This window comes from Netta rufina (assembly GCF_964035555.1).
Source record: "Netta rufina genome assembly, chromosome: 2".
In the NCBI taxonomy this organism is placed as follows: Eukaryota; Metazoa; Chordata; class Aves; order Anseriformes; family Anatidae; genus Netta; species Netta rufina.
In genome coordinates, this window is record NC_140124.1 from 23,308,731 (window position 1) to 23,335,516 (window position 26,786).

Consider the following 26,786-nt stretch of genomic DNA (forward strand, 5'->3'; position numbering starts at 1 on the left):
CCATGTATAAACATTTATTACAGTTATGTGCCTCTGTGGGCCAAATTGATGTGAATGTAATTACAATCTATAATATGGAGCCATTTTATGCATTTCCAGGAAAAAATAAATAAATAAATAAATCAGGTGTATTCTGCACTCATTTATCCTAATACAGTATTTATCTACATCCAGCAACGTAGCAGATGGTTAACTGATGGTTTCTAGGAACATATACTTACATCTCTGACATGAGCTTGTACTTACTATTAGCTGCCCATGCCTCAAAGACAGAGGTATTAATTTACATTAACTTACAACCTTACTCATGTTTACCCAGGCTACATGACATTTTTAAGTAGTGTATGATCCTGAATAAAATCTATGAGACTGTGACATACATGTTCATTATCATTTCTGGTTTCCAGTTTCAAACATATTTATGCACCTTTCTAACTTTCTTGTTTCTACATTAGTGTAGTAAACCTTTTATGATCACATATGTTTTCTACAGATGTAATTGCACATTTCTTTCACTTGATCACATTTATTTTGCCAAAATTGGCCCATGGACTCTATAGTTGAAGAGAGATGATATTAATAGTCTGTATGGGAAAATTAATTTGATTATGCACAATTTACTGTAGTGATAGAAGTTCTTATGCCTTTGCAGAGAAATAAAAACCCACGACCTTTCTAAAGTATGTGATGTTGCATTCAATTTCCCTGCATCTGATCGATAAGCAAGCAGGAAATTATATCTTTTGCCATGGTAGACAAGCATAATTAAGCAATAAGGCAATGGAGGTAGTTGTGATTATCTTAGGATGCACCTGGGAGCTGCCTTGTTGCTATTTTAAAACATCGTTATGCTAAGGGAACTGTATTAATTTCTGCTGAGAAAGATAAAGTTGGCAGTTTGGAATGCTCATGAGCAGCAGTTTCAGTTGTGCTTCACAGAGAGTAATGCTGTGTGTTCACCCCAAACAATTAGGCTTCTTCTTCAACAGAAACAAAGATGGAGCAGGCTGTAAACATTTAATTGACAGTTCAGAAGCAGGAGAGAAAAAAAATGCTTTGGATGGCTGCCAGTGAGTGTAAAACTTACATTTTTTCCAGATTAAAATAAAAATATGTTGCCCCCAACACTTGACTTCCAAGGAAGGCATTGCTGCATAATTAATGCTATTGCATCCACATTCTAATTTATGCATTTTAATTATACCAAAGGCCCGGTGAATAATTAATGCTAGCAAAACAATGGATCTGAAGCATAAGCTGAAAAGTATCACTTTTTAATGGGCTTTGTAGATTTAAATAACTAATAAAAGCTATTTAACTGTTTAATTGCAAGAATATTTCCCCCTTACATAATCAAGTACTAACTACCATGATTGAGCAGCCTCTCAAGTGGAGAAGTGAAATAGCTCAGGCTACTTGCTTTTAGAAATGACCAATCTGAGTATACCACAGTATACTAATCCACCCGAGCCATATGCATGGAAGGAAAGGATTTGTTTGGGTATTTGTCCTGTGGGAAGGACCTGCATGATGTTGGCATCATCTCTAAGATGTAAAATTAATTTCCAGGTACAAAATTCCTCTTTGACCTCCTGTCTTCAAGCTGGTCAGTTCACACAAGGTTCATGGGGAGATTTGGAACTGAATATAAAGAGATATGATGTAGAACTCATTATCTCTGAATTCAGTAATCTAAAAATTAAGGATGTAGGCCAGGTTAGTAATTTAGAGCCTTGCAGTGGTTGACAGAGATAGTGTCTCTGGAGAGAGTTTCATCTCATCCAAAAATAGGCTTTTGAAGTAGATGAAATTAATCATCTGGCAGTGGCTATCATTTTTCTATTTCTTATAGAGGAAGCTTAGAGTACTGCCTTAGGTGTATGGTCATACACCTAGCTTCTAGACAGGCTAGTTTAGGTAAAGTTACTCTCACTAGCAACACCAGCCTCTAAGATACTATGTGAGAAAGACCTACTGATTCCAACCTGATGGCTTATAAACCAGGACAAAGCTAGGAGGCTCAAAGCACAAACTCATCCAGAGATCTAATGTGTCATATGGACAGCCAACATTCCTGCTGCTTGGTCAAGTCCCAGGCCTAAAATTCATGATTTTCATTAAGAAAGTTCTTCCCTCTAGAGAGGCTGAACACAACTGCACTTGTGTTGATCTGTCCTGCACAAAGGCTTCCCTCCTGATCCCTGCACTCCTGCCAGGCAGTGACTGAGGAGGAGCAGGGTGTCCCAACCAGGCAGCATCTCCAGGCTTTGGCATACTTACAGTTTGCCACAGGCAGGGTGATGAAACCATACTGACACCAGACAGTTATGTCTGCATAGCATGGAAACTCTGGTGGTTAAAAATATGCTTTCCTTTAGATGAATAAAATGATACAGCAAATGATAAATTACTGCAATCCCAGCCAATAGCTTACACATGCAAGTAATATTAACATTTCAATGTGAATATAAAATGAATTGCTTTTAATGACTTCTTCATTATTTTTTTTCTATGTCAGAATTTTGCATATAAAACTCTAAAGTAAAACATTTAAATGTAATAATAATAATAAGATAATAAAGGACTTGTAAAAGAAATAAGATCAGCAAAGGCTTCTTCCAGTTTTGAATATCAAGACCTTTATTTAAGTGTATTATTTGTAGGTTAGTAGCTAATAGCTCCTATGTTTTAAGTTTTCTCTGTGTACCTAGTGTATATTGAAAGTAAAGTACCTGACCCTCCAGAGAACCTACCTGAGTCAGTAAGGAGACAGAGGGAGAAACCACTTGTTTTCCCTTTTTTTCATCTGTATTTGCCTGAGACTGGACATCTTCCAGCACTACAGCAGCATGAGAGTTGTGCTAGATCACATCAGTGGTTGTGGTCTGTCTCTGGCAGGTGATGGTTGCATTCAGCAGGGTGCAGCTCAAGTGGGATGGTGTATAGACCCTGGGGAAGGGACATGGTGGCACAGGAAAGGCTCCTGCTGCAGTGGCACTGCTCCAGGGAAATCTCAGCCAGCCGTAGCCAGCTGCTGTCTGGCCCTGCTGAATATTTGATGTGACGTAGAAGGCAGAACACAAAAGAAAATATGTCTTAGTATCAGGCTAAAACTAGTTTTTCTTCTGAGCAACATCCAAAAGAGCAAAGGCTCAGAAGCAGTGCCAACCAGGAGTGCTGTGGAAGTTAATTCATCCTCCTAGTGATTTTGATGAGTTTATCCTCACTATTCAGATTTTCTACCCAGGAGCCGGGCACTATCCTAATGTGCCTTAATTCTCCGTACTTTGCTTACTACGGTACCTAAAACGAGTGCTAAGAATAATTATGCAAGAAATACAACTATTTAACTAAATCCAATTTAAAACCCAAACATTTTCAGCCTATACTTTAATACTAAGATGGTGTCCAGTGAATTAGCAGTTCTGGTCAGCCTAGTGTTTTTAATGCAGATGACAAAACCAGCATGAGCTCACGACCTGTAGCAAAGTGTCTCCCTTTGCTTCTGCCTTTGCAGGACTATGCTGAGAAGGAGAAAGCTGCAGCCAAGGCTCTGGAGGATGTGAAGGCTAACTTCTACTGTGAACTGTGTGACAAGCAGTACCACAAACACCAAGAATTTGACAACCACATCAATTCTTATGACCATGCTCACAAGCAGGTAAACCTGACAAATATCCATAGATATTACAGTTGCCCATTTTTCATACTTCCTTTTTGCGGGGTTTTCTAAATTCACTCCAGTAGAGACAAGTTACCATCTGATGCTTTTGAATTTCACACACTATTTTTCATTAAAATCAAGTGTAAAATATTCATTGTTTTAATCTTCATCACAATTTAAGCCCCTTTGTCTGAAAGATCATGGTAGTTTTAGATAGGTGCTCAATACTAATATTCACAATGAAATAGATACATTAAAATGTGAAGTTACTTCTAAACTAGAGGGGGACAAAGAAGCACTTCCTCAGATATCCAGGTCCCTCTTTCAGATTCAGAAGGCATAAGATCATGCTGTTTCAAGCTGGTCATGCTGTTTCAAGGGCAGGAAAGTAGTTTTTTGTTTGTTTGTTTTTGTTGTTATTTTGTTTTTTTTGTTTTCTTTAAAGCATATGTTTCTGAGGTTGAAGGCTATGTCTGACAATGATTCTCAGGGTGGAATACATTTTGCCTTACATGCAGAACATGATATAAAATGGCAACTACTATTGAAAAACAACATATTGGATTATTGGGAAAAGATAATAGATGCTAATTATTTGTCATCATTTTTGCATCTACTTAATTGGGTCTATATGTGATAGGTACTGATGTATGCCTGTTATTATTCTATGTTTGCTTTCTGCATCCTAGTTTTTCCTCTAATTTTAGCAAATTGCATATTCCTGTTGTCATTACGTAAGAAAAATGCAATTAATTATTGAAAGAATTTCAGAACTCAACAAAAATCATTGATAAAGTTCAGGAATTAACATTTATGAACCTCTGATGTAACTAATCATATGGGTTATTCTAATATGTAAGTTAGAACTGTAGCAAGATTCAATAAACACACATTTTTCTACTGTTTTTCTTCTCTCTCTTACATGTGTTACACAGTTCAAGTTCTCATGCATTTGTGTACATTCAAGCTGGTAGTGTATTAGTGTCTCCTGGGTACATTCTTCTGGGTACATGGGGGTCTGGGCAAATATATGAATCATTTAGAAGCTGCAGGTATTTCTTCTACAGAACTAGAAGAAGTAAATATTAAGAACAACAAATGGCACTAAAGACAAAACTTCTCACTCTCACTGCAAGAAATCTTATTGTCTTTTGTAGTATTATAGAGAATGTAAATCATCCTGGCATTTTCTGTGTACACCTATCACAGCACTGCATGAATGAGCTGGTTAACATCTGCCCACTCATCATGATGAACCATCCTGCTGAATTCCACCAGCCTAGGGTCAGCTGTTCATGGACATTAATAGGACTCTTCTGGCCCATCACACTCAAACCAGAGCTAGATTAATCTAGTGTATTTATGTATTAAACCAAAGGCAGTTCCTCACATCCCAGCTCCATTAATTAATCTGCAAAAATGGTTCTAATAATACAAAACAAATGCATTTCCAGATCCTAAACATGTGACACTAATCCCTAAAAATCCCCATTTGCTTTAGAAATATTTTTTTTCACCCTTCAGCTGATTTTCTATTTGTCAGAGATCCAACTGATCTCAGATGGATCAATTTTTGCCATTTCCTCTTCTCCACAGCTCCTGCAGAGAGCATCTTATGCAAAATAAAACATCCTGCTTGATGCACCATCTATGTTTGTGTTGTCAGGCAAGAGAGGTTTGGGCATCTTCACACTATGAAAGGGAATGTTTAAGCAATAAAACTCTCTTTAATTTGTAGGTAAATTCAGTGCTTTAAAATCAGCCATACTGATGGTACTGTGAACTAAGGATCTGCATGGAAATGCACCACACATACAGAATATCATCTGGCAGTACAAGCTCACCCCACCATGCCCTTTCAGATGTAGTTCAGAAGCTCAGTTAGTGCAGGATTAGCTAGCTGTTCTCCTGATGTGACAGGGTAATTCAGTCTCGTCTCCTTTTTCACTTCTTGACTGCTCAGCCACGTCTGGGAACAGCATTACTTTGCCTCTAGGAATATCATGAATGCTGCCTTTTCTCTGACTTTTGTGGTTGGTCACAAAAAATGTATTTTTACTTGTATGAAATTAGTCTTCAGACAGAAGTTAATTTATAGTTTCCTGTGATTTTAGTTAGCTTAGCTTCAAAACGTTTGCTCCAGGAGGTGTAGTAGCCACAAGAAAAATTTCTTTTTCCTAAGGTATACTTTCTGTTTCCCAGAAGATATTTGAGGATACCATTAGTCATACACATGGATATGCACTGAACACCGTTCTTCTACTGCAGATTAAATTAAAGTCAGGGAGTCTTTAGATTTCACTAACAATATAGCGTAGTCCCCCCATGTGATTCCCCTTCTACTTAGAAATCTGTATTAAAGTGGCAATGCTCTTTAGAGAAGATATAAAGACAGAGGGGAAAAAAAATTAAAAAAAAAAAATATTGCACAGAGTACTTTGGCATAAGCCTTTTCTTTCTCTTCCAGAGGAAAGATTTTATTCAAAGACTTATGACTCTAATCTCCCAATATTATGGTTTTATAGAATTAATTTTGTGATCTATTTTCTTATCTATGATTTCAACCAATTCTAAAGCAGAAAGTACTGAATTTTGGACCTAATAGTTTTTTTGCCTTCCTGACAGGAAGACAAACAGCCATTGCCTTCCCTGTCCTCAGAAGACTGCAAAATGTTATGATACAAATTTGGTCTTGTTTGTGCAACTAGTCTTTCTGTTGTGTTGACTTATTCTCAAGCAATATACTCAGGGATACTTTCTTTCTCTCCACACTGCATACATGCATACATATACAAATACTACAAATGTATATGCACATATATGATGCATACATGTGCATACAAAGAAAACTTTGATGGAAAATTTTCTGAACCACGGATCCTTCAAGATCATCTGTGCCTGTACCTTCATAACACTAAAATGACCCTGGAGGGGTCTAATGTGATTTAAATACCATTTAGTACTTTTGACTGAGTATTAAGCAGCTCTTATTTGATTGTCTTGACAGAATTAGTCTTAGATAATCTTGCCAGTGTCTTTTCTGCTTCACTACTCTGTAATCATTTCTCATTGATATTATCTGTTATTGGAAATTAATTTCTCTCACTGCAAGTCTGGATATAGTGAGCTCAGAATCAGTCTCAATGGAAGCCTTCACTGCCACATGACTTAACCTGAGCTCTCCATTGTTAAGCCTGATACTGCACCAAGGCTGAGGCAGGAATGAGGGTGTACCCCAGAATGAACCACTCCTTTGCTCCTGATCTTCCACTGCCATACAGCCCTGTGCATGCATGTCTCCCTACCTCAGCACATACCAGCTAGCCCACTTGAAAACAACAGTGTTTTTCTTTTGTGTTTTTTCTTTGCTATGAAACCTATGACTTTATATCCTCAGCATCAGTCAGTCTTCAGTAGCAGTCACAGGCAGTAGCACATTTGGTAAATCTGTAGTATCTCTCATCCAAGCATCAAGGTGCCTGCATCAATGCTTGCTATCACTTGCTTGTGGTGTTCTCCTTAAGAGAAGTTTACTGCATCAGAACTGATTATTTCAGCTCTATTGGAATTATCTGAACACTGCAAAGGGTCCTGGTATGAATTTGTTCAAAAGTTGTTTGTATGTATTTAATACAAACTGCTGCCTGAAAATATAACATGTGAACGCATGTTACACTTTGATGAAAAAGTAATATGTAAGTATGGACTTTTTAATAGGATTGTTAAGTCACTTGTATCTGTAAAAGGAAATAAAACTTGAGCAGAGATGTCTACTTGGTTAACGCTATTAAATGGAATCTTTGGAATCTTTTAATACCTCCAGGTCATGCATAGCATTCATCCATTCACTTAAAGTAGAAGTAGAGGGAGCTTTCCACTTTTGTATAAATAATCCTTAGCAATCAGCTAGGCTTTCAGATGTCAGCAAAGGAGAAAATTACAAATCTGTTCCATGTACTGAAATACAATAATTGTGATAATAATAATAATAGAAATAAGCAGTGAAGAAAAACAAGGCTGTATTGCCATCTTGGGGTTTCTGACAACAAAACAACTCTTTTAGTTGTCAAAATTTAGAGATCCTGCCTAATCACATTCATTCAGATGAGAAAAAAAAATGAATTTTAGTATTCTTGAAACACATATTACTGTGAAGTAGGTGAACAGAATTTTCAGTTTACACTAGTTCACATGTATGTATTGGTATTTAAATCCATGCATACTAGCACTTGGGAGTATCTTCTACATGAAAGTCTGATTTAGTGTGTACAGCTGTAGGCACTTGTCATTAAGCCTTTATGGTGCTTGTGGATTTAAACTCTAATTCAAATGGAGATTTAGCTACTGTTAAACATCAAAGATAGTAAATACGCTTACATTTTTGCTAGCTTTGTCTCTAACATTTAGAAAATACACAGATAAGTAAGCACAGAGAAAGATCTAGGAGTGAGTGTAGTACTGAGATTTAGTTCATTCATGTTTAAGGTCTTTATTTTCCAGCATCTGTATGTTTATCGGAGGAAAATTATATTTTGGCCCTCATGTACACACCTCTTAGTACCCAAACAATTTTCATTTCAAGGAAAGGAGACTGGTTTGACAGTATCCAAGAGAGTTCATCTCAGGATTTGGGAGCAAAGGCAAACACAGCATCAAGAAACCTTCTGGACAAAATACCAGTAGTTTTAGGAACATATTAATCAGATCAGAAAGGGCTACCTTGGCATGAAGGTGCATGACTATATGCATTTGTGTAGTCTGTGTTTTTTTCCCCTCAAGATATTGGTGGACCCACTGTTCCTTTTATACTGCTTTTTAAGGCCAGTTTGTACACCTTAAATCCTCACTCTCTGTATTCCTCATAAAATAACCTAGCCAGCAAAAGGCTTCAGCATTTCTTCCTCAAAGTTAGAGAGAAGTGTTATCTGCAACCATTGGCATTTTATTCCTCTAACCTTGCAAAAATCAACTTAGACTGATGCATGTTAATAAATACATATATATTTTAAAAAGAATTTTCACATTTGTCACATCCCTAGTAAGAAATCTGGAATCATAATTGCATTAAAACTTAATGATCAGGAACAGAGCAAGAGAATTACTGATATGATGTTAGACTTCCTCAAACAGCTGGTTGACAAGTGGACTTGAACCAAGAAAGAATTTTTGTATGTGTGGTAGTTTTTGTCTTATTGTTTTTGTTTTTGTTTTAACCTGAACATTTGCCACAAGTATTTGCCACAGGTTAGATATTTCTGACATAAAACAACATACTGAAAGTATAATTCAATATGGCCAACAGTTGCTCAGATTTTTCCATGATTTATTTTTTAATTTCAGTGAAATGACAATTTAGCAATACAAGGCTATTTCCAGCTTATGTTTTACCTATTACCATTAGAGAATTAGAATAGTTATCTGTGGATGCAAGACACTTCTTCATCACAATATTTATTTTCTTAAGAATTGTTTGCTTATTAATGTAGAATAACTCCTAGCTGTTATTTTATTCATTATTCTGCTACACATACAGATTTGATTTTCTCTCCTTTTTCTTTTTAAGTATAGCTTTCCTTGGAAAGAGTATACTCTTTAAATTTCTGGCGTAAGACTTGTTTTCTATCATGTGAAAAGCAAAGCTAAAAGGAAAGATTTCATTTCTGTAGTCTGCCATATCATTGCATTTTTTTTTTTTTGCCTGCTCTTGCTCATTCTGAAACCAGTGATTTTCTTATTGTTACTTATGACTATGCTATTTATTTCATTGTCTAATTTCAGTCATAGTTTCATACTTTCTTAACTTTTCATTGTACATTGATTTTGCAGTGTGTGTTCTTGTTCATCCTCCCCAAAATGACTTCATTCTTTCTGTAACTTCCTTATGAGCAAGTTTTGGATAATTTCTTGATGAATAGTTTTCATTTTCTCTCACTGCTTTTTTTCATAATTGACTTAACAAGTTCTCGTTCTTTCATAATTTATTTTTTGTGAATTAACTTCTTTTAGGTTTCCCTTTTCTTATATTAGTTTTGATTACAAAACAAACTATCGTATGGTTTCTATTGGACCATTAAATACAGAACTCACCATGATAATAATTAAGATTTCCAAACACTTTGTATTTTAAGACCCAGCTTTCTTTGCTTTCAGTGCTTGGGTTGAAATTTTCTTTCTGGATCCCAGGCTTTAGTAAATTGCAACATATATAGGCTATTTGCAAAGTAAAGCATAGAAAAGTGACAAGGCACCAGATGCTTCTTTCTGTTATTCAGAAATAGAAAAATACTGTCTTCACAAAACTATGTTTTTATCATGCCTGGTGTGCTTCAGAGTACCTGCAATCCAGCATCTTTGAAATGCTGAAATAGTGATGCAATGAAACAGACAATCGAGTTATGTCACATCACAGAAACTGATGTAAATAAAGGTAGCATAAGACAACAGAGGATGACATCGCAGTTTAAGCAAAAGGCAGCATATGAGCAAAAGCAGGATGTAAGGATGTAAACAATATGATAATTCAATTGCATCACTGTACTAAAAGAATTTATTTTGCCAGCTTGAAGTGACCTTAAATTGAATGTTTAGTTTATAATATCATGCAATATTTTCTTAAATGCATTTTGGGCTATACTACATAGAGATGCCTCAGTTGCACTCTACAGCAAGCACATGTAGCAGAGTAGCTCTGTAGCAGCAGAAGCAGCATTATCAAATACCACTGAGCACAGTCTGAAAATGGGGGTGACTTGAGGCAACAGATTCCAAAGAAATGTCATCAGAAACAATTCTTTATTTTAAACTTACAAATCTGTGGGTCTTATTAAGAACTACTGAACCTGCTGCCCTTCCAGTGCTTGGCTCTTTTCTTATTATTTGGTGATAAAGTAACTAAATTGGCAGTATTCATCTTTTTAAAATTGCGTGTTGCTTAGAATAATGAGATTCCTTTAATCATTAGTCCTCAACAAAAACTCTTGCAAATAATGCGGAGCTGCTTTTAAATTTAATGTCTAGATAAGCTAAATTGTTAAATGCTAGATGCTATGGAATTACATTTGGTGTTCTTTAGAATGAATGCTAATTAGCATGTAAATTAGCAATTTAACCCTCTTTACATTGGGAAAAAAAAAAAAAAGTGGGAAACTCAATTTCATCTTTGTTAATGATGGGCCAATGACTGTAAGATATTTCTTTAGTATTTCATTATATAAGGAATTACAGAAGTGTATGATCAGATTTTGGCATTTAAGACATAGCAATAACCAGAATATCAGGTAGAGGAAGTGCTCTAAATTGATGCCAGTTATTGTAACTTCCTTTCCTTTCCTTTCTTTCTTTTTCACTGCTACAGTTTTATAAATGATTTTTCAGTCAGGGGGAATGGGTGATGCAGTGTAATGGATAGCTTATTCAAATAAGCAAGGAATCTGAAGAACTAGATTTGTTAAAACAAACAAACAAACAAACAAAAACATTAATAAAATTAATAATAAAATTATTTTATTATTAATAAAATAATAATTAAAAAAATTAAAAACATTATGCCAAAACCCAAATTAAATAGTGACAAATATGAAATTTTGACCAAAAATATCAGATTGGATAGTTTAAAAGTTTAATTTTGTTCTATAATTTCCCGAAGAAACATGTACATTCAATAGATTTTGAAACAAAGTCTTTCTGAAGCACACCATTCCAATAGAAAATGTTTTAGAGCCAATCATATGTAGTTTCATACTGTGTAAAAAGTAGTGATTAAAATTAATGTATTCCTCTTTGGTTCTTTGTTCTGATGTGCTAATACATGCAGTACATAGGATAATACTTAAGAAAATAGAATAAATATGGAGAACCTAGACATTTTTATTAAAATGATTATTCCTGGTTTTAGATAATCTCCAGGTCAGTCTGGTTGGAGTTGTGCCTGTATTATTTAGATAAATGATAGTGGGCATTGCTGTTCTTTTTTTTTTTTTTTTTTTTTTTTTTTTTTTTTTTTTTTCTGTATTCAGATATCTTTTGCATTTTTTAAAGACAAGTAGCAAGGACAAAAGCAATGGGATATACAGCATGTCTTCTAACTACTTACTTCTATGTAAAAATCTTGTTCGTATAAGAGTGTCTATTCACTATGAATAAGAACTGGACAATGCTGACCACAGATATACAGTATATTTCTTGTACCATCTTCAAAAGACTGATGAACATTAGGTTCCTTGTAGCCAAATACTTTGCAGATTGTGTATGTGTGTGTGTGTGTGTGAGAGAGAGAGAAATCAGAGAATCTGAAGAAACCAGTCATTCTAAGGTCAGGTTCTACAAGTCTTGCTTCAAGGTGATAGAAAGAAAGAACTACCAGATGCTATGATTGTTTTTGATTATTGTACATTTCCAAGTACTTTAGTTTATATTTGTGGAGTGACTTGTAGAATACAGTACTATTCAACAAGATTACATATCTTACCTATGGCAATTTTCTGCTATGACCAGCTTTTTGGAGACACTGGGCAGTTAACTTCACTAACAAAATGTTGTACCATCAGATGTTCACAGAAAAATTATACTTCTGTTAGCTTCTGCATAACTTTTAAACACTGTATTCCTATTCATATTTGCCTGGAAAAAGAATATTTCTTCTAATCTCATTGGCACCCACAAAGGTATACATGGCCCTACAAACATCTGTTTAGAATCTGCATCTATTATAGCTCTGTTCATTTTTGACCATCTGCAGTAATTAATGTGCAAGAATGTAGCTGCGTAATTGACTCCTGTGGAGCTTTAAAGTCATGCAAATCAATGATGTTTGTTTGAGGAAATGTACAATGTACCTTGTATGTCTTTAAGGGGCACTTATAACAGAAACAAATATTTAAAAGCAAACCAGAAACATTTCTGTACATCACCAAGATAGCAATAAAGATGGTGGGATTAGTCATTTATTACCTTTTCTTAGTTAAAAGCATTAATTAACATATTTTAACGTGTCTCCAAGGGAAAAATAAAGGAGGTAACCCAGACTAATTATCATTTCTCTGCTTTAGCAATTTCATAATAATTAGGCTCCACCAGGAACCATTACAAAGATGAGGGCTCTTTAAACACCTTCTCATATCAAATTGCTAGGGAATATCTAGAGAAATATAGATGATATTCATATGAATACCAAACAAATATATTAACACAGGTGATGGGACCATTAAAAAAACAAATGTTTCCTTAACACAAAGTTAACTACTAAACACTTTTTCCAACAGGAAATACTATTTTTAAAGCAGAATGCTTTGGCAGGAATGTGAGAAGTTCAGGAACATTTCTCTTTGGAAAGTTTTACATTGTTTTAGTTTAAAACAATTTGAAATTATTCATAAAGATTGAAATACGCTGTTTCAACAGTGCAATTTTGAAAGTATTTAAAAATGGGATTTTTAATATATGCACAGATTATGTTTAATATTATTGAGATAAAAACAAATTATGAAAATTATAACTTTATAAAGCATTTTTGTTCCACTGTTATTTAGATGAATTTACATCAAGTCACTTGGAAACAGTTTACGTTTTCATTTTTTTTAATAAGCTCTCAAAATTGTACTTCCTCCAGTAAGATTAAAATGTAAGTCACAAATGTTAAAGTTTCCTGCTAAGCACTTTAAACAAATGTGCAAGTAGAGAGGAATTGACATAACCCTCCAGGAACTCTGTAGAAGACTTTATGTTTGTAGTCAATGTTTCTCTGTTTGTTTTCAAACCTTAGCATGTTGAAGGATTCTTAGCTCTGCTTCCTTCAAAACAGGCATTTCTAAATACTGATGTTTAAAAGTGCAAATGCAGTCATGTTGCATTGCTCAGTATTTACACTTTTTCTATAGGATATGTGGAGTAGTAATTTACTACTCGTATCGTAAACCTGCAAAATTAGATAAGGATCTGACTGTGTGCAAGAACAGCAAGTCACAATTAATAGAGGAATTATTGGGTAAATTAATAAATAAAGTTATGGGGCAAAATAAAACTATTTATTAAATGTAATTTAATAAAATTATTAAATGAATATTTATTAATATTTATTATTTCCTTTTTCAAGGAACACAGAATATTCAGATTAATCTCATCTTGTTCTTCACTTCAGTGCAAAATCCAGTCTCCTCATCAGCTTCCAATGACATTTTTTTTTTGTGTTCTGCCTTTCATATTGTTTAAGCCTGGGTTACACATGTCATTCAATTCATTCACATAATTATGGCTCTCGGTAACACAGGTCAGATTCTGATTTCCTTTCCATTTTGAAATTTAACACAGCATAATGTCCTGATGCATAGTTAAAAAAGAAAATGAAGATTCTGGGCTGCAAATTGAAAACAATCATAAATTGGACCTGCATAAATGCAAAACAACAAGTGATATCTCACTAAATCTAAACTTAGAGTACATGAGAAGAGTACAGTAATTGCTATAGTGATTTTCTGTTATTTCTAGCAAATTGAAATCATTTGTCATATTTATTTCTTATTTATTTCTGGAGGACATCAAGCAGCACAAGGTCTTTCTAAAAACTAAACCAATAATACCTGGAAAACAATGGAATATTTTTTCAGAAATTAAAATTATAACATGTGATCTAGTTGCCCTGCTTGTCTCCATTTTGGTCTCACCTAGGCCAAAGAATATAAATTTATTCTCACCGTGTTTTGCATAAGATGGTACATATTTTAAGAGGATTGTTGTTCAATTTGAGCACACAAACTTACAATCATTCTTTAGTAAAAGAAATAACTCAAATTCAGGGCAGCAGAAATGTATAGAGAACTAGAATAAGAAGCAGTGGTATAAATAAAAGATCAACTTCAAATTTTACAGCAATAAAACTTTTCTGAGAGCAAATAATAAAATAAACTTTACTCAAAATTTGAGAAGTGGCATAAAATATTTTAGAAACAGGGAGTGTTGATTCATCTTTATAGTGTTAAAAACTTTCCATGTCTACATCAAAAACTAGCTTGTTTATAGCATTATTTGATAGAAGGGTGAATACAGAATCTAGATCATGGGCAAGAGGGAAAGGGGGACATTAAATGCTACTTTCCACAATGTAAAATGTGTTCATTTTCACCCTCTTTCCAGGGAACATTTTCTTGAGCAGCATTAAACTAATTTTAACTTATGGAATCACAATTGAAATGTGTCAAGTTGCAGCTCAGTGATCTGTTACACAGCAGTGAGCTGAACCACATATCTTGACCATGTGTATGTTTTTAGCTCCATCTTAGTGAAAGCTTTAGGCACTGCAGGTTACAACAGCAATATGTTCAAGAGAACTAAATACAAATAACAAATTTCAAATGAATAATATTTTGAGCAAGTGGCAATAAAAAGGGTGCTGGATAGGCTAAAATGTCTTTGCCTTTATAAACTAGAAAATTAAGACATCAGTCACTCTGCATGGTTTGGCTATCTTTTACCTTGACACAATGAATTTACTTAGGAAGCACCTTATTACTTTTGTGATTTCAGCAGGAAATGCTGATGAACTGGGAAGTGAGATGGATAGGTCAAGTGGAGGGTAAAAAGGGCACTAAAATCAAAAGACACAGCACATAATAACTATGTGAGACAAATTTGGAAAATAAATAAAAATAGATATTCAAAATAAATAATCAGTACAATTTTAATCAGTACAATTTACTGAGATATGTTCTCAGATTTTCTCAGATAATCAAAGTCTACACCAGGCTGTGGCAGGAGTGAATTACCCTGGAAAAATAATGGGACATCTGTTCATCTCTTCCTGTAAATAAACCAAGGACTGGAACATAAACTGCTATTCCAATCCCATGCACGAAGAAATTAAAATTAACAGATTATCCATCTGAATTTGTTGCCTCTGTGGACCTCCCTTCTGTCAAGAATAGTACAAAAATGCTTCAAATTACTGTATCTGGTATATGAATGTATATTCATCTACATTATGGGGCTCTATAAAGCTGATCTTTAACTTACATATTATTAGTATCATGATGATCAACACAGGCATAAAGGAAATTTAGAAAAAATGACATGATTGAGTTTAGTAAGTTCAAATGGCATAAAAACAAAAATAAAACCAAAAAGAAACTGCAACATTCACTTACATAAGAAAGCTGGTGTCATGAAGGTGGAAGAGCCAGCAAAATGGACTAGGAGGAGGAATTGACATGGAAAGATGTGAGAGAAACATAAGAAATTTAAAAGAGCATTTGTCAGATATCTTACGAACCCAAATCCCACAACTGAAAAAAGACCAAATAGGTAATAAACAGCTAATCTTGTTTAGAAGGAAAGTCAATTTTCTGTGGCTTAAATTTATAATAAAGGAGAAAAAGGAAAAATGGATAGTAAAGATCATAAATCAGAAGTGAAGAAAATGGAAAAAAGTGATAGAGGAAGTAAAAAGGGCAAAGGGAAAATTTGTAGTCATCAGAGGTAAGGGCAAGAAGGTTTCTGAAAGTATATTGAGGACATAAAGAATCTTTTGATCCAAATAGAAATGAGTTACTTGTCAGCAGTGATGCAAAAAAAGAGTATTTAATACAGATTTCGGTTCTATACTTGGGACAAAGCCAGATGATTTAGTCACATTTCTGATGTTTATGATTGTGAAGTACCGCTCTAACATTAGCTAAGAAAAATATTAAACAGCATAATCTGAAACTAAATATTTTTATACCAGCAGATTCAGGTAACCTACACTTAATAGTGGGAACGAGATGGACAGAGATGGCCATACACTCTCATAACCATTAAAGAGAATTTTTAATAAGTCTCAGAGCACTAGAGGAAGTAGCATGAAGCTAGAAACCATGCTAGTGTTTAAAGAGAAAAAAACAAGAAAATCTGTCATCCTGACATCAGTGCCAGGGAAAATGCTGCCATGACTGATACAGGATTCCATAAAGTATTAAAGAACTATAATGTAATTAGTGTAATTTAATTTGGTTTATGTAAAATAGATCTTGTCAAAGTAACTTGATTTTATCAGTTTATCTCTTTAAAAGGATGTCCCCTGTTTTGTGTTATTGGGACGTTTCAGACAGATGAATATAAAAGTCATTTGTGGCCTTTCTTGTTGTCAAATAATAATCTTATGTCATCGAGATATCATTTATTATACCTCCTTTACTCTGATCAGCCATTTTGTTATGGCATTGTTCCTGATTACCTTTAGCTCTCCAGAAGACATCTGTCTACTTTAAGCAAATAGAAGAGAAAGAATTCTTTGCTTTTGACTGAATAAAGAAAACAACCTAAAACTCTTTTATGGATAGTTACATGTATTACTTCTTATTAGAAAAAGCAATTTTCTACTTCCTTGAGACATTTGATAAGACTTTTGTTTATAGTTGGTTTTAATACTCGTCCTAAAATATACTGTTTTTCACCCTTTGCCCTGACCAAATACAATTTCATCTGAAGTACAGTGAAAGGTACCTATCAGAAAACATACATTTATCTCAAGTGCTTATTAAAATAACTCTTTTTAGTGATGAGCTTGTTCTCTAGCACAGCAGTACAAAGCCACAGTGTAGTGGTCTGCTGATTCAGATTACCTTTATGTAACCTGTGGACATAGCACGTTTTGTAATGGGTATATTTCATGCTTTATTGTAGTTCCTTCATCACTACCACAGTCCTTAGGAATCAACTGATTATACAGGAAAATCAAATTCAGGTTTTGTTATGCTTTAACCCCAGCATGCAACTCAGCACCACATGGCCACTCGCTTGCTCTCCTCAGGTGGGACTGGGGACAGAATGGGGAAAGTAAAAGTGTGAGGACACGCAGGCTGAGATACTGACAATTAATGAGGTAAAGCAGAAGCCGTGCACACAGGCAAAACAAAACAAGGAATTTGCTCACTGCTTCCATCGGCAGGCAGGTGTCAGCTACTCCCAGGAAAACAGGACCTGTCAAGTGCAGCGGTTCCTTGGGAAGACAAATGCCATCACTCTGAATGTTCCCCCAGTTCCTCCTCCTCTCTCCAGCTGTTCCCCTCCCAGCTCCTGGTGCACCCCTAGGCCCTCGCTGGCTAGGCAGCATGCCAGCCTTGCCTCTGCGTGAGCACTGCCAGCAACAACTACACATCCATGTGTTATCAGCATCAGTCTCATCCTACATCCCAAACACAGCACCATACAAGCCTCTGAAAAGAAAATTAACTCTATCCCAGTCAAAACCATGGCAGGTTTAATTCAGATGTCTGGCATTTTTCATCGTTTTCCAATGGGTTTATAAAGAGTAAGATGTGCTAATTAAACACACATTTGTGAGTGTTGATTTAGCCTCTTCCCTATTCTTCCCATAAGTAACTCCATCTCTCTTTGCTTTCATTTCTTTATTTGCAAAATAGTATAATGGTAAAAGTGCCTGTTTCATAAGACATCTGAGATTTGTCTCTGTAAAGCGTTATATAAAATGTGTGTAAAATCATGTCTATTATAATAATATTGTTACTCTGAAAGTCTGATGACTACATTGAAGGAATTCTGACGCCATGCTTTAGACCCACCTTTTGAATTCTTGGATAATTCAGACTCTTTTCCTTAAAATGTAAGTGATATTCTATTTCACCTGCTACAGCCAGAACAAATTAACACTAAATGGTGAGATAGGATTGAAATATTTGGGAAAAAAAAAAAAAAAGCAAAAAAAAAAAAAAAGCAAAAAAAAAAAAAAAAAAGCTTAAAAATTTCTAATGTAAGAGTATAACATGTATTGAAAATTTTGATTTTACAAAATAGTCATAGCATTTTATTCTCTTTGAGATCTTTACATGGGAAGGAAAAAAAATTAAATGACCTCATGTTTTTCTCTGGCTGAGAATCAGCACCAGAGACCCCATGAGTCAGGTTGTATATAAACATGCAGCGAAGATACAGTTTTTGTCTCAAGATTCTTATCTTTCAAATGTACCTTTTACTAGGTAAATTACTCTATATTCCGAAATGACACTGGATGTGTCTAATCAAATACTACAGTACACAGCCAGCTTGCTGGACCATATGACAATAAATTCATTGGAACTGATATAAATGTGGGTGGTCAAGCGGAGCATATGCTGAATCCACAAATAGCTCAGTCCTTCAAATGAGTGAATTGCTGCCACAAAGTGCCTGTTCTATCCTTTACCCTGAAGAAATGCCCTCCCTGCAATCCATCTGTTTTAATGTTACTTGGGGGTTTCTCATGAGCTGTACAAATATGCCCTGAATTTCATTAGTCCAAACTCATACTTTGGGCAATGGTTGAAATCAGTTTATGTAGCAAGAATATTCACTGATCTGGCTGAAGTGTAAGAAGCTCCCACAGAAAAGACACAGATAAGAAGTGGTAGATCCCGTTTCTTTTCAGTATCAAGCCCCATTGCACTAGATCAGATCTTTCTACAATGATTTAGCAGCAGTTTCTATGAAGGAACACAATCAGGATCAAACACCTGGCTGTAATTTTTTCTTTCAATTGAATCTGTGATCAACAACTCATTCATTGATGGGCATGTCTAAGGATTGATTTTTTCCCCTCCTGCTGTCATCTCATTCACTAACCTAATCACGCAATGATATTTTCATTCTATCTTCCATTCATTCCTGATAACAATATTGAATCCATTATGATTGGCTATAATAAAACATACTCCAAAAAATAGTCACTATCAAACACTTCAAAGGGATCTTTAACTATTTATGTGTAAAACATGACAATTTGTCAGGTAATTTTTAAGTTTCATATCTCCTGGTTAATTTCTGTATATAATAGCCCTCCATTTTTATTTTTAGGATTTTATTTATTATAGTAAAAGCAAATTTCTTCTTTGTTGTTTCCCATATTTCACTTAGATAGCTAATACTATAAGCTTCAGACATGAAGTCTAATTTTGTTTTCTAGTAACTTTATCATTCTAATTTGATGGTTTGCAGTGTAAAATCATTTTATCAATAATTTACTTAGTTCCAATCTTAGGCAAGAAAATAATTACTGAAAATCACATTCCACTTTTTTTTTCCTCATTTAACCCTTCTATGGTAAGTTTGATTAGAATTCAATTAAGGAGCTTTTCAGCAAAGTGGAAATCACTCTTTAAGCCAGTCATGCACTCAAACACTTTAGTTTATGGACTTGAATTCAGAGAAGGCTCTTTACATATGGCAGGCCTCATATACATGAAGCTGACTGAAGTAAGCAGAGATGCATATGTTTCTATCTGGAGCTACAGTGCCTTACAATGATGAATGTTTTATCAGATACATTGAATGTGAATGATATTCGGAGATAAAATATCTGAATGTAAGTGTAAAAGGTTGTTTTACACAATCTGACCTGATATTTTCTGATTTAATGCATGGAATTTAAACATTTTTTTTCCAAACCTGCCCTCTATTTATATCCGCATAGTTACACCACTGAGAACAAAAACATGATTTGCTTCTAAATATACTTGCAGCAACACTTATTTGACCCAGTATCTGAAGTAGAGGTACATTGAGACTCCCAAGTAGATCTCTATAATGAGGTGAACATGACCCCTGGCAGAACTCTCAAAAGAAGTAACTCTCTCCCAGTACCACATTCCCTCTGGTCCTTAAATTGAGAGAAAGTGAACAAGAGAAAAAGTAGTTCTTGAAGACAGCAACCACCTAGAGAAGGAGGGGTGAGAAATCTGGCAGGGAAATGACCAAACAAGAAATCAGGAGTGAGAGAAGAACAAATATCTTCTCTATGCTTCTCAACGTATTTGTGTTCTTAACCAGTACTGCAAGCTCGCTCTCTTTTATTTATTTTTTTCTGTATATCCCCTGTCAAGTGAATCAATTTGAAATGCAGATTATAGAAACCTTATCTTGCCAATGGTTTCCTAAAAAGATTAAAAAATTAATAAGCCCAGAAATCTTTCTTTCTTTTATGTATGCCAAAAATAACACTAATACAAACTACTCTTTTATGGAACCTAGAAACATGAATACTACCTGTAGCGGTGACAATGTACCAATCGCACTCTCTTCCTCTATCAAAAGTGGTCCATGTCTGAGATAGTCTCCATTAATACCCTCTGTACCCAATGAAAAGAAAGAAATTACATCTCACTTTACCCCACTGGCTTAAGATGAGGTGATTAGGTCCCTAAAAGTGCTAATTTTTCTTCAGTGGTTGTAAAGAAAATCTAAGAAACTGCCAAACTGCCACAGGCATCTAAATTTGTTCAGATTAATGACAATCCAGAGAAATGCTCCTCTTCACATGGAGGAACAGAAATCAGGATCAAGCTCTGGAAAGAAACTAACCTTATTACTGAAAATGCAGTCAGTGGTAAGTATGCTACAGGTGTATTGGCCACAACAAAGCAAAAAAAAAAAATCTGGTAAAAGTTGCTAAAGTACAGTAGTACAATACAGGTATAGTATTTGGCCACTGATGTTTCCTGGCTAACAAAGGAAGATAACAAAAATGTAACTCCATTGACTCATTTGCATCCCCTGATGAATCATACCAGAGTTCAAGGGGGAAAATAACATATTCAGCAATTTTTGAGTGAGCCAATGTGACTCAGACATGGTTATATAACTAAAGTGTTCATTAATAGTGAAAATTATTTTGTGGTCTTTTAATATTCTGTGTGGGTTTAAAAAAATAAAAATGAAATGAAATGAAATGAAATGAAATAAAATAAAATAAAATAAAATAAAATAAAATAAAATAAAATAAAATAAAATAAAATATAAAATAAAATAAAATAAAATAAAATAAAATAAAATAAAATAAAATAAAATAAAATAAAATAAAATAAAATAAAATAAAATAAAATAAAAGTGTTACTTTTAGATATGGCAGTATCCACATGCACACTTACATGAAAAACAGAAAGAACAGAACGTGAGTCTAAATATGAAACATAAATCCATGGCAATGATATGTAGCAGGTGAAGGACAAAACACTAAATTGCTATTAAATAAATCATAATTTATTACACGTGCCTGTATTTGGATGCCCAGTTAAGTACCTAATTACATGAAAAATGCAATTGCCACGTAAAGTGATGTTAATTTTCAAACACACCTGCTGAGCTTAGGGTTGTCATTCAGGTACATCCTCAGTTGCATGCTGTTGTTCGCCACCTGTGAAAGATATTTGCATGCCTGTCAAAAGATTGGCACAGGTTATTAGTGAGGAAAACCATGGCATTTGCAGGTTCAGTGGGCAGTCCCGTAGTCTATCCAACATAGATGACAAATTTCATTACAATTCCTAACTGGAGCTCTGGCAGTGCAGCTTTTTGTTTTGATGAGGGCATGAGCAGGGAGAGACCCTTTCTCTGCTCAGACTGTAGATGTCTTTGATTTCTTGTTTTTCATCTCCAGTTGATGAGTTCTTAGCTATGCTTACCTATATTTTTTGTATTCTTTTCTCTCCTTCCTTGACACATTCTGTATGCCATTAGAGAGCAAAAGATACCGCTAGGACTTCTATTCTTAGTGTTGGTCCATTTGCTTTGTTGATTATCATCCTAACTGTCAAAGAAGTGAAATGGCATTGCTTTGCAGTACCTGCACTCCATAGTACTAGCAAGCACATTGTTCTTTGTTTCCTTGACAGGTAGAAACTGTTTCTGTTTTTCCTCATGAATGCTTTATGTGTGATACCAAACAGCTCATGGTGACAGCTAAAACACAGCAAGCGGCACTAAACGACACTTCTCAAATGTATTTCTTTGCCCTTTCTTCACATGGAAGATGCTAATAAGACTCGAGACTCTGTGTGTTTTTTCATGGAAAATAGAATCTTTACTGCTTAAATATCTGTACACTCATGTAAATATGAAAGATGACAGAAAGTTTGTTCTGGGAAGATTCTCTGGTTTAATTTACTGCTTTGGCTTTAACATATTACTAAAAAGAAATTTCTTTCTTGGACCAGCAGTAATGTTTTCTTAAATATTTGTCTAATTTATTGTAAACTGCAGGCAAAAATGTTGAGGGAATTGAATGCTATATGGCCTGGAAAGTGTCAGATGGACAGGGAGGGGGACAGGAAAAAAAAAAACAAAACAAAACAAAACAAAACACAAACAAACATTTATTTCTAAGGAACTGAATTCTAAGTGTTTTAAAGAGGACTTTACAGATGTTCTGCTTTGGAGTCTAGTTTGGTGAAATACTAAAAGTCGCAGCTGATAGAGAATTTCCAGAGATATATATGGATTAGACAGACTGCAAAGGTTTCTGTTAATACTTTAATACAGTTAAACTTTCAACAGGCACCAGGTGGCAGGATGGTTCTTGCTGGTTGGAGCTGCACCAGTTCCCTGAGCAACTGCCTTTCTGGCCTTCTCCTCCCCACCCAAGGGAGTTTGTCCATGGGAAGACATCAGGCAGGTCACTGACAGCTCTTAAGCTCCCTGGACAGCTGATTGCTGGACAGCCCAGCTCTCTCTAGCTCCATATCAGTGCTCAGAAGCACAAGTGTCCAGAAGTCTGGGAGCAAACAAGAAACTTCTGATCTTAGTCTCCCAACATTTTTTTTTTTTCTCCCAACAAACGTTGTCTGACTTTTTTATTTTTAATTTATTTTTCAATTCTTTTTTTCGCAAATGTAGTTGAAGTGGAGTTGACATGACCATGATGAGGGATACCCACCACAACTACCACAGCTTTCCAGCAAGCTTCACAAAACATAATCAGAGCCTGTATCACCTCTTTCCCCCCAAGGGTTCCTGTGTGTCTCTCTGTGATATTATGCCATCACCATTAATTGGATGACTTAATATTTCTCTAATTTTGACTGGAGAAAAACAAAACAAAACAAAACAAAAATTAGCATCTCTAGATTTTATAAAACAACAACACAGCTTTTTTTTTTCTTGTTGCCTTTTTTATTTTTTTTTCATATTCATTTTGTCTTCATTTACCAACAAAAGCTATTTCTCTCTCCAGAATGCACTTTCATGCATTTGTCATTCTCTTGACACCCTCTATGTTAAGGCCTCCTGATCTTCAGCTTGGTACCTCAAACACAGATGGCCAATGGCCTGTATAGTCGTCTGCAGGTATGGTGAGACATTTGAGCAGCTTATTCTGCCTATTCTGGAAATATAAGCCCCATGCAGTGTCTTCAGAGACATACACTTTGACATGTGGGTAATGCTGGGCATGACCCACAGAGACTAGACAGCACAGTGAACTCAATGCCCAGATAGCACCATTTATTTTTTTTTTTTTTAGAGGATATTTTTGACACTTTCTGGTTTTGGTCTTCTTTTATTTCACTTTGCCTTACACTATCAGCACCACAAAACCACATAATAAAAACGTAATAAAGGCAAAGAATTGTGCTTTCTCCAGTAGGAATTATCTAACTTATAGGTGTATGAGGTGATCCAGAAAATTTGTGAATATACCCATAAAAGAGTTTCCTGATGGAATGTTTCAGACAGTAGTTCTCTCCTTTACATAACAAATTCAGTCTTAAAAAGCTACAGAACCAACACAGAGACACATATACATCCATGCATACCTGTATATCCATGTATAGAGATATATAAAATACACACACAAACTCAGATTTATTCCAGTATATGGCTATGGATTGAATTCCAACTGACTGAATATGACAGGAGAACTGCAACTGAATTAAATGGAGGCTAGTTTTGTGCATGTATTTATACACAACAGAAGATATGTGCATGCATAAGACAAATACATTTCATAATTAAAATCTGCATCTATGAATGAAGGTTTCATTCATAAGTGGGTATATATCAACTAAGTAGTGATGGCTCAATCATATTATTTTGTTGGGCAAAAATAAAATTTTCAATATCTTCTTAGAGTAATAGCATTTTAAGTATATTCTTTCTGTCCATTTATATACTAGCTTCACCAAAAGCAAATAAATTGAGTTAGAGGTAATGCATATGCTGTTTACATATGTAATCCCTTTTCTTTTTGCTTTTTTCACACAGAGATTGAAAGATTTGAAACAAAGGGAATTTGCTCGAAACGTGGCTTCAAAGTCATGGAAAGATGAGAAGAAACAGGAAAAAGCACTCAAGCGGCTCCACCAGCTCGCAGAGTTACGGAAACAATCAGAATGGCAAGTATTTAAAACATATTACATTTTAATGCCCACTTTCCTCAATCCCAAAAGAAATCTCCAAATTTTTACTCCTACACTCTGTAATGCACAGAGATTGTATGTATCATAACCTGCTTTCAGCTATCCCCAACTCCTAATGTTCCTGTTCTGTAAACCATAAAATTGAAAGTCCCTGAATTAATTACATGCTATTTGAGGGTTTGTGTTTTTCCCTCCTGTAACCAGTTAATCTAATCTGTTCTGAACTGAGTGGTTTGGAGATGATTTTATAACACCATTTTACCTTATTAGAACTGACCCATGTAGATTAGTATAAATGTCTTATCATTTTGTAGTAAGCTAACACGAGAGGAAAGCCATCCTTTTAACACTGGTCTGCTGGTGCCTGGTCTGTGAATCATTTTCATTATTTTCAATATACTGAGATTATTCTCACAGTTTCTTTGTACACTAATGGAAATATCATTATGTGAATGGAAAAAAAGTAATTAACTCAGTTAAGTTTACCCAGCACTGTTAGTTCTACTGATGCATATCAAGATACAGTATGAAGTTTACAATAATAAAGCCTTACATTTGAGAAATCCCCTTTGTTTAATGACACTGAATGCTTCAGCAGAATAGATTGCTAACAGACCAATTGTTTATGTTAATCTATGACAGTAATGAGTTAATTAGATAATTAAACTGGCATCCTTTTTAATTCATATCAACTTTACAGTACCCTAGAAATAATAACATTGAGAGTTTATTATACACTCATTTTGGCCAATGTAATTGCTTTTAAGTAATCTGCTGAAATATAACAGTTTAGTGTTAATGTATCACTTTTATGGTTACAACTCCATTTTCATACAGTTCTACTGAAAAAAAAATGTAACTGCCTGTGGAAAGATGCCTTTATGTCTATGTACTTGGAGATGTAGTTTCAGATAGACTGATAAGATCAATAGTAAAAAATCAGGTCTGAATGAGACAGGAAGGGAACAACTGGGTCTGCTTATAGAAAGAGCTACAAGTCCCATATCCATTACAGAGAACCTGGAAATACAGCATGTGCCATTCCTGTTGGTAATGACAGATGAATTCAGGGATGGCTCAGATGTGCAATCTTGGTTGTTGTTCAGGCAAGACAGAAAGTCAGCCTCGCTAGGCAAAAGTTTGTGCACACACACAACTGTTATTGTCCCTGAACACTGTGTCTCAGGTTCCAGCAGGGTACTTTATAACAAGGTAATACAATCTGACAGCAGAATTACTGTTAATCTGGTGCACAGAAAAACTGTGGGGAAAAAAAAAAAAAAAAAAAAAAAAAAAAAAACTTTATTTTGCTATTCCAAGGAGACTTTCTAAAAGATCTCTTTATGTACTTTCTACAAGACAGAATTCCTTCCTGATGTACAAATAAGGGTGGATTTGTATCTTCTGATGCTGTTTGTGGCAAATGCAAATTCATTCTCAGATATGCATATATATTCTCTTACTCTGAGGTGACCCTACCCCAGGGAGTCTTTATGTTGTTCCCACTGCTGGAGATCAATGCTTTTTTATAGCACTTATAAAACATGCTAGCCTATTTATAGGTAACTGCTATGCAGATCTGGCAGTTGTAATTTACTTACAGATGTTTAAAATATTTTCTAATTTTTAATCAAACTCTTTACTGAAGCTGCTTCCATGATTGTTTCATGTAAGTGAATTGTAGGCTTTGATAGCAAAAGTAGATAATTTATCTAATGAAATGCATGTTTAAAATATTACTTTGAATAACATTTTTTTGTTGGCTATGTACATCTCATCTCTAATGGAAAAAGACAGTAGTCATTCCAGTCATTGCATACATTTAAACATCAATTGAAAATAATCAACAATTCACCATGTTTGTTAAGTTCTCCTTAGAATACTTTGATTTTTGTTTAAAAGTGTGGGAAAAGTAAACCCCAGATTTAAAATCAGAGAGTTTAGTGGAAGAATAAAAATGTAATTAATTGAAA

General features: G+C 34.8%; 1 protein-coding gene across 1 annotated transcript in view; it reads left to right on the forward strand.

Annotated features, from left to right (window-relative positions):
- The window catches only part of ZNF804B (zinc finger protein 804B), a gene marked incomplete at its 3' end in the record, with an annotated part of 237,160 nt that overhangs the window by 206,289 nt on the left and 4,085 nt on the right, over positions 1-26,786 (forward strand). Inside the window, exons 2-3 of the mRNA XM_084306940.1 lie at positions 3,518-3,661; positions 24,659-24,789. Of these exons, the coding sequence (XP_084163066.1) occupies positions 3,518-3,661; positions 24,659-24,789 (275 nt within the window). The remainder of the gene's footprint in view (positions 1-3,517; positions 3,662-24,658; positions 24,790-26,786) is intronic.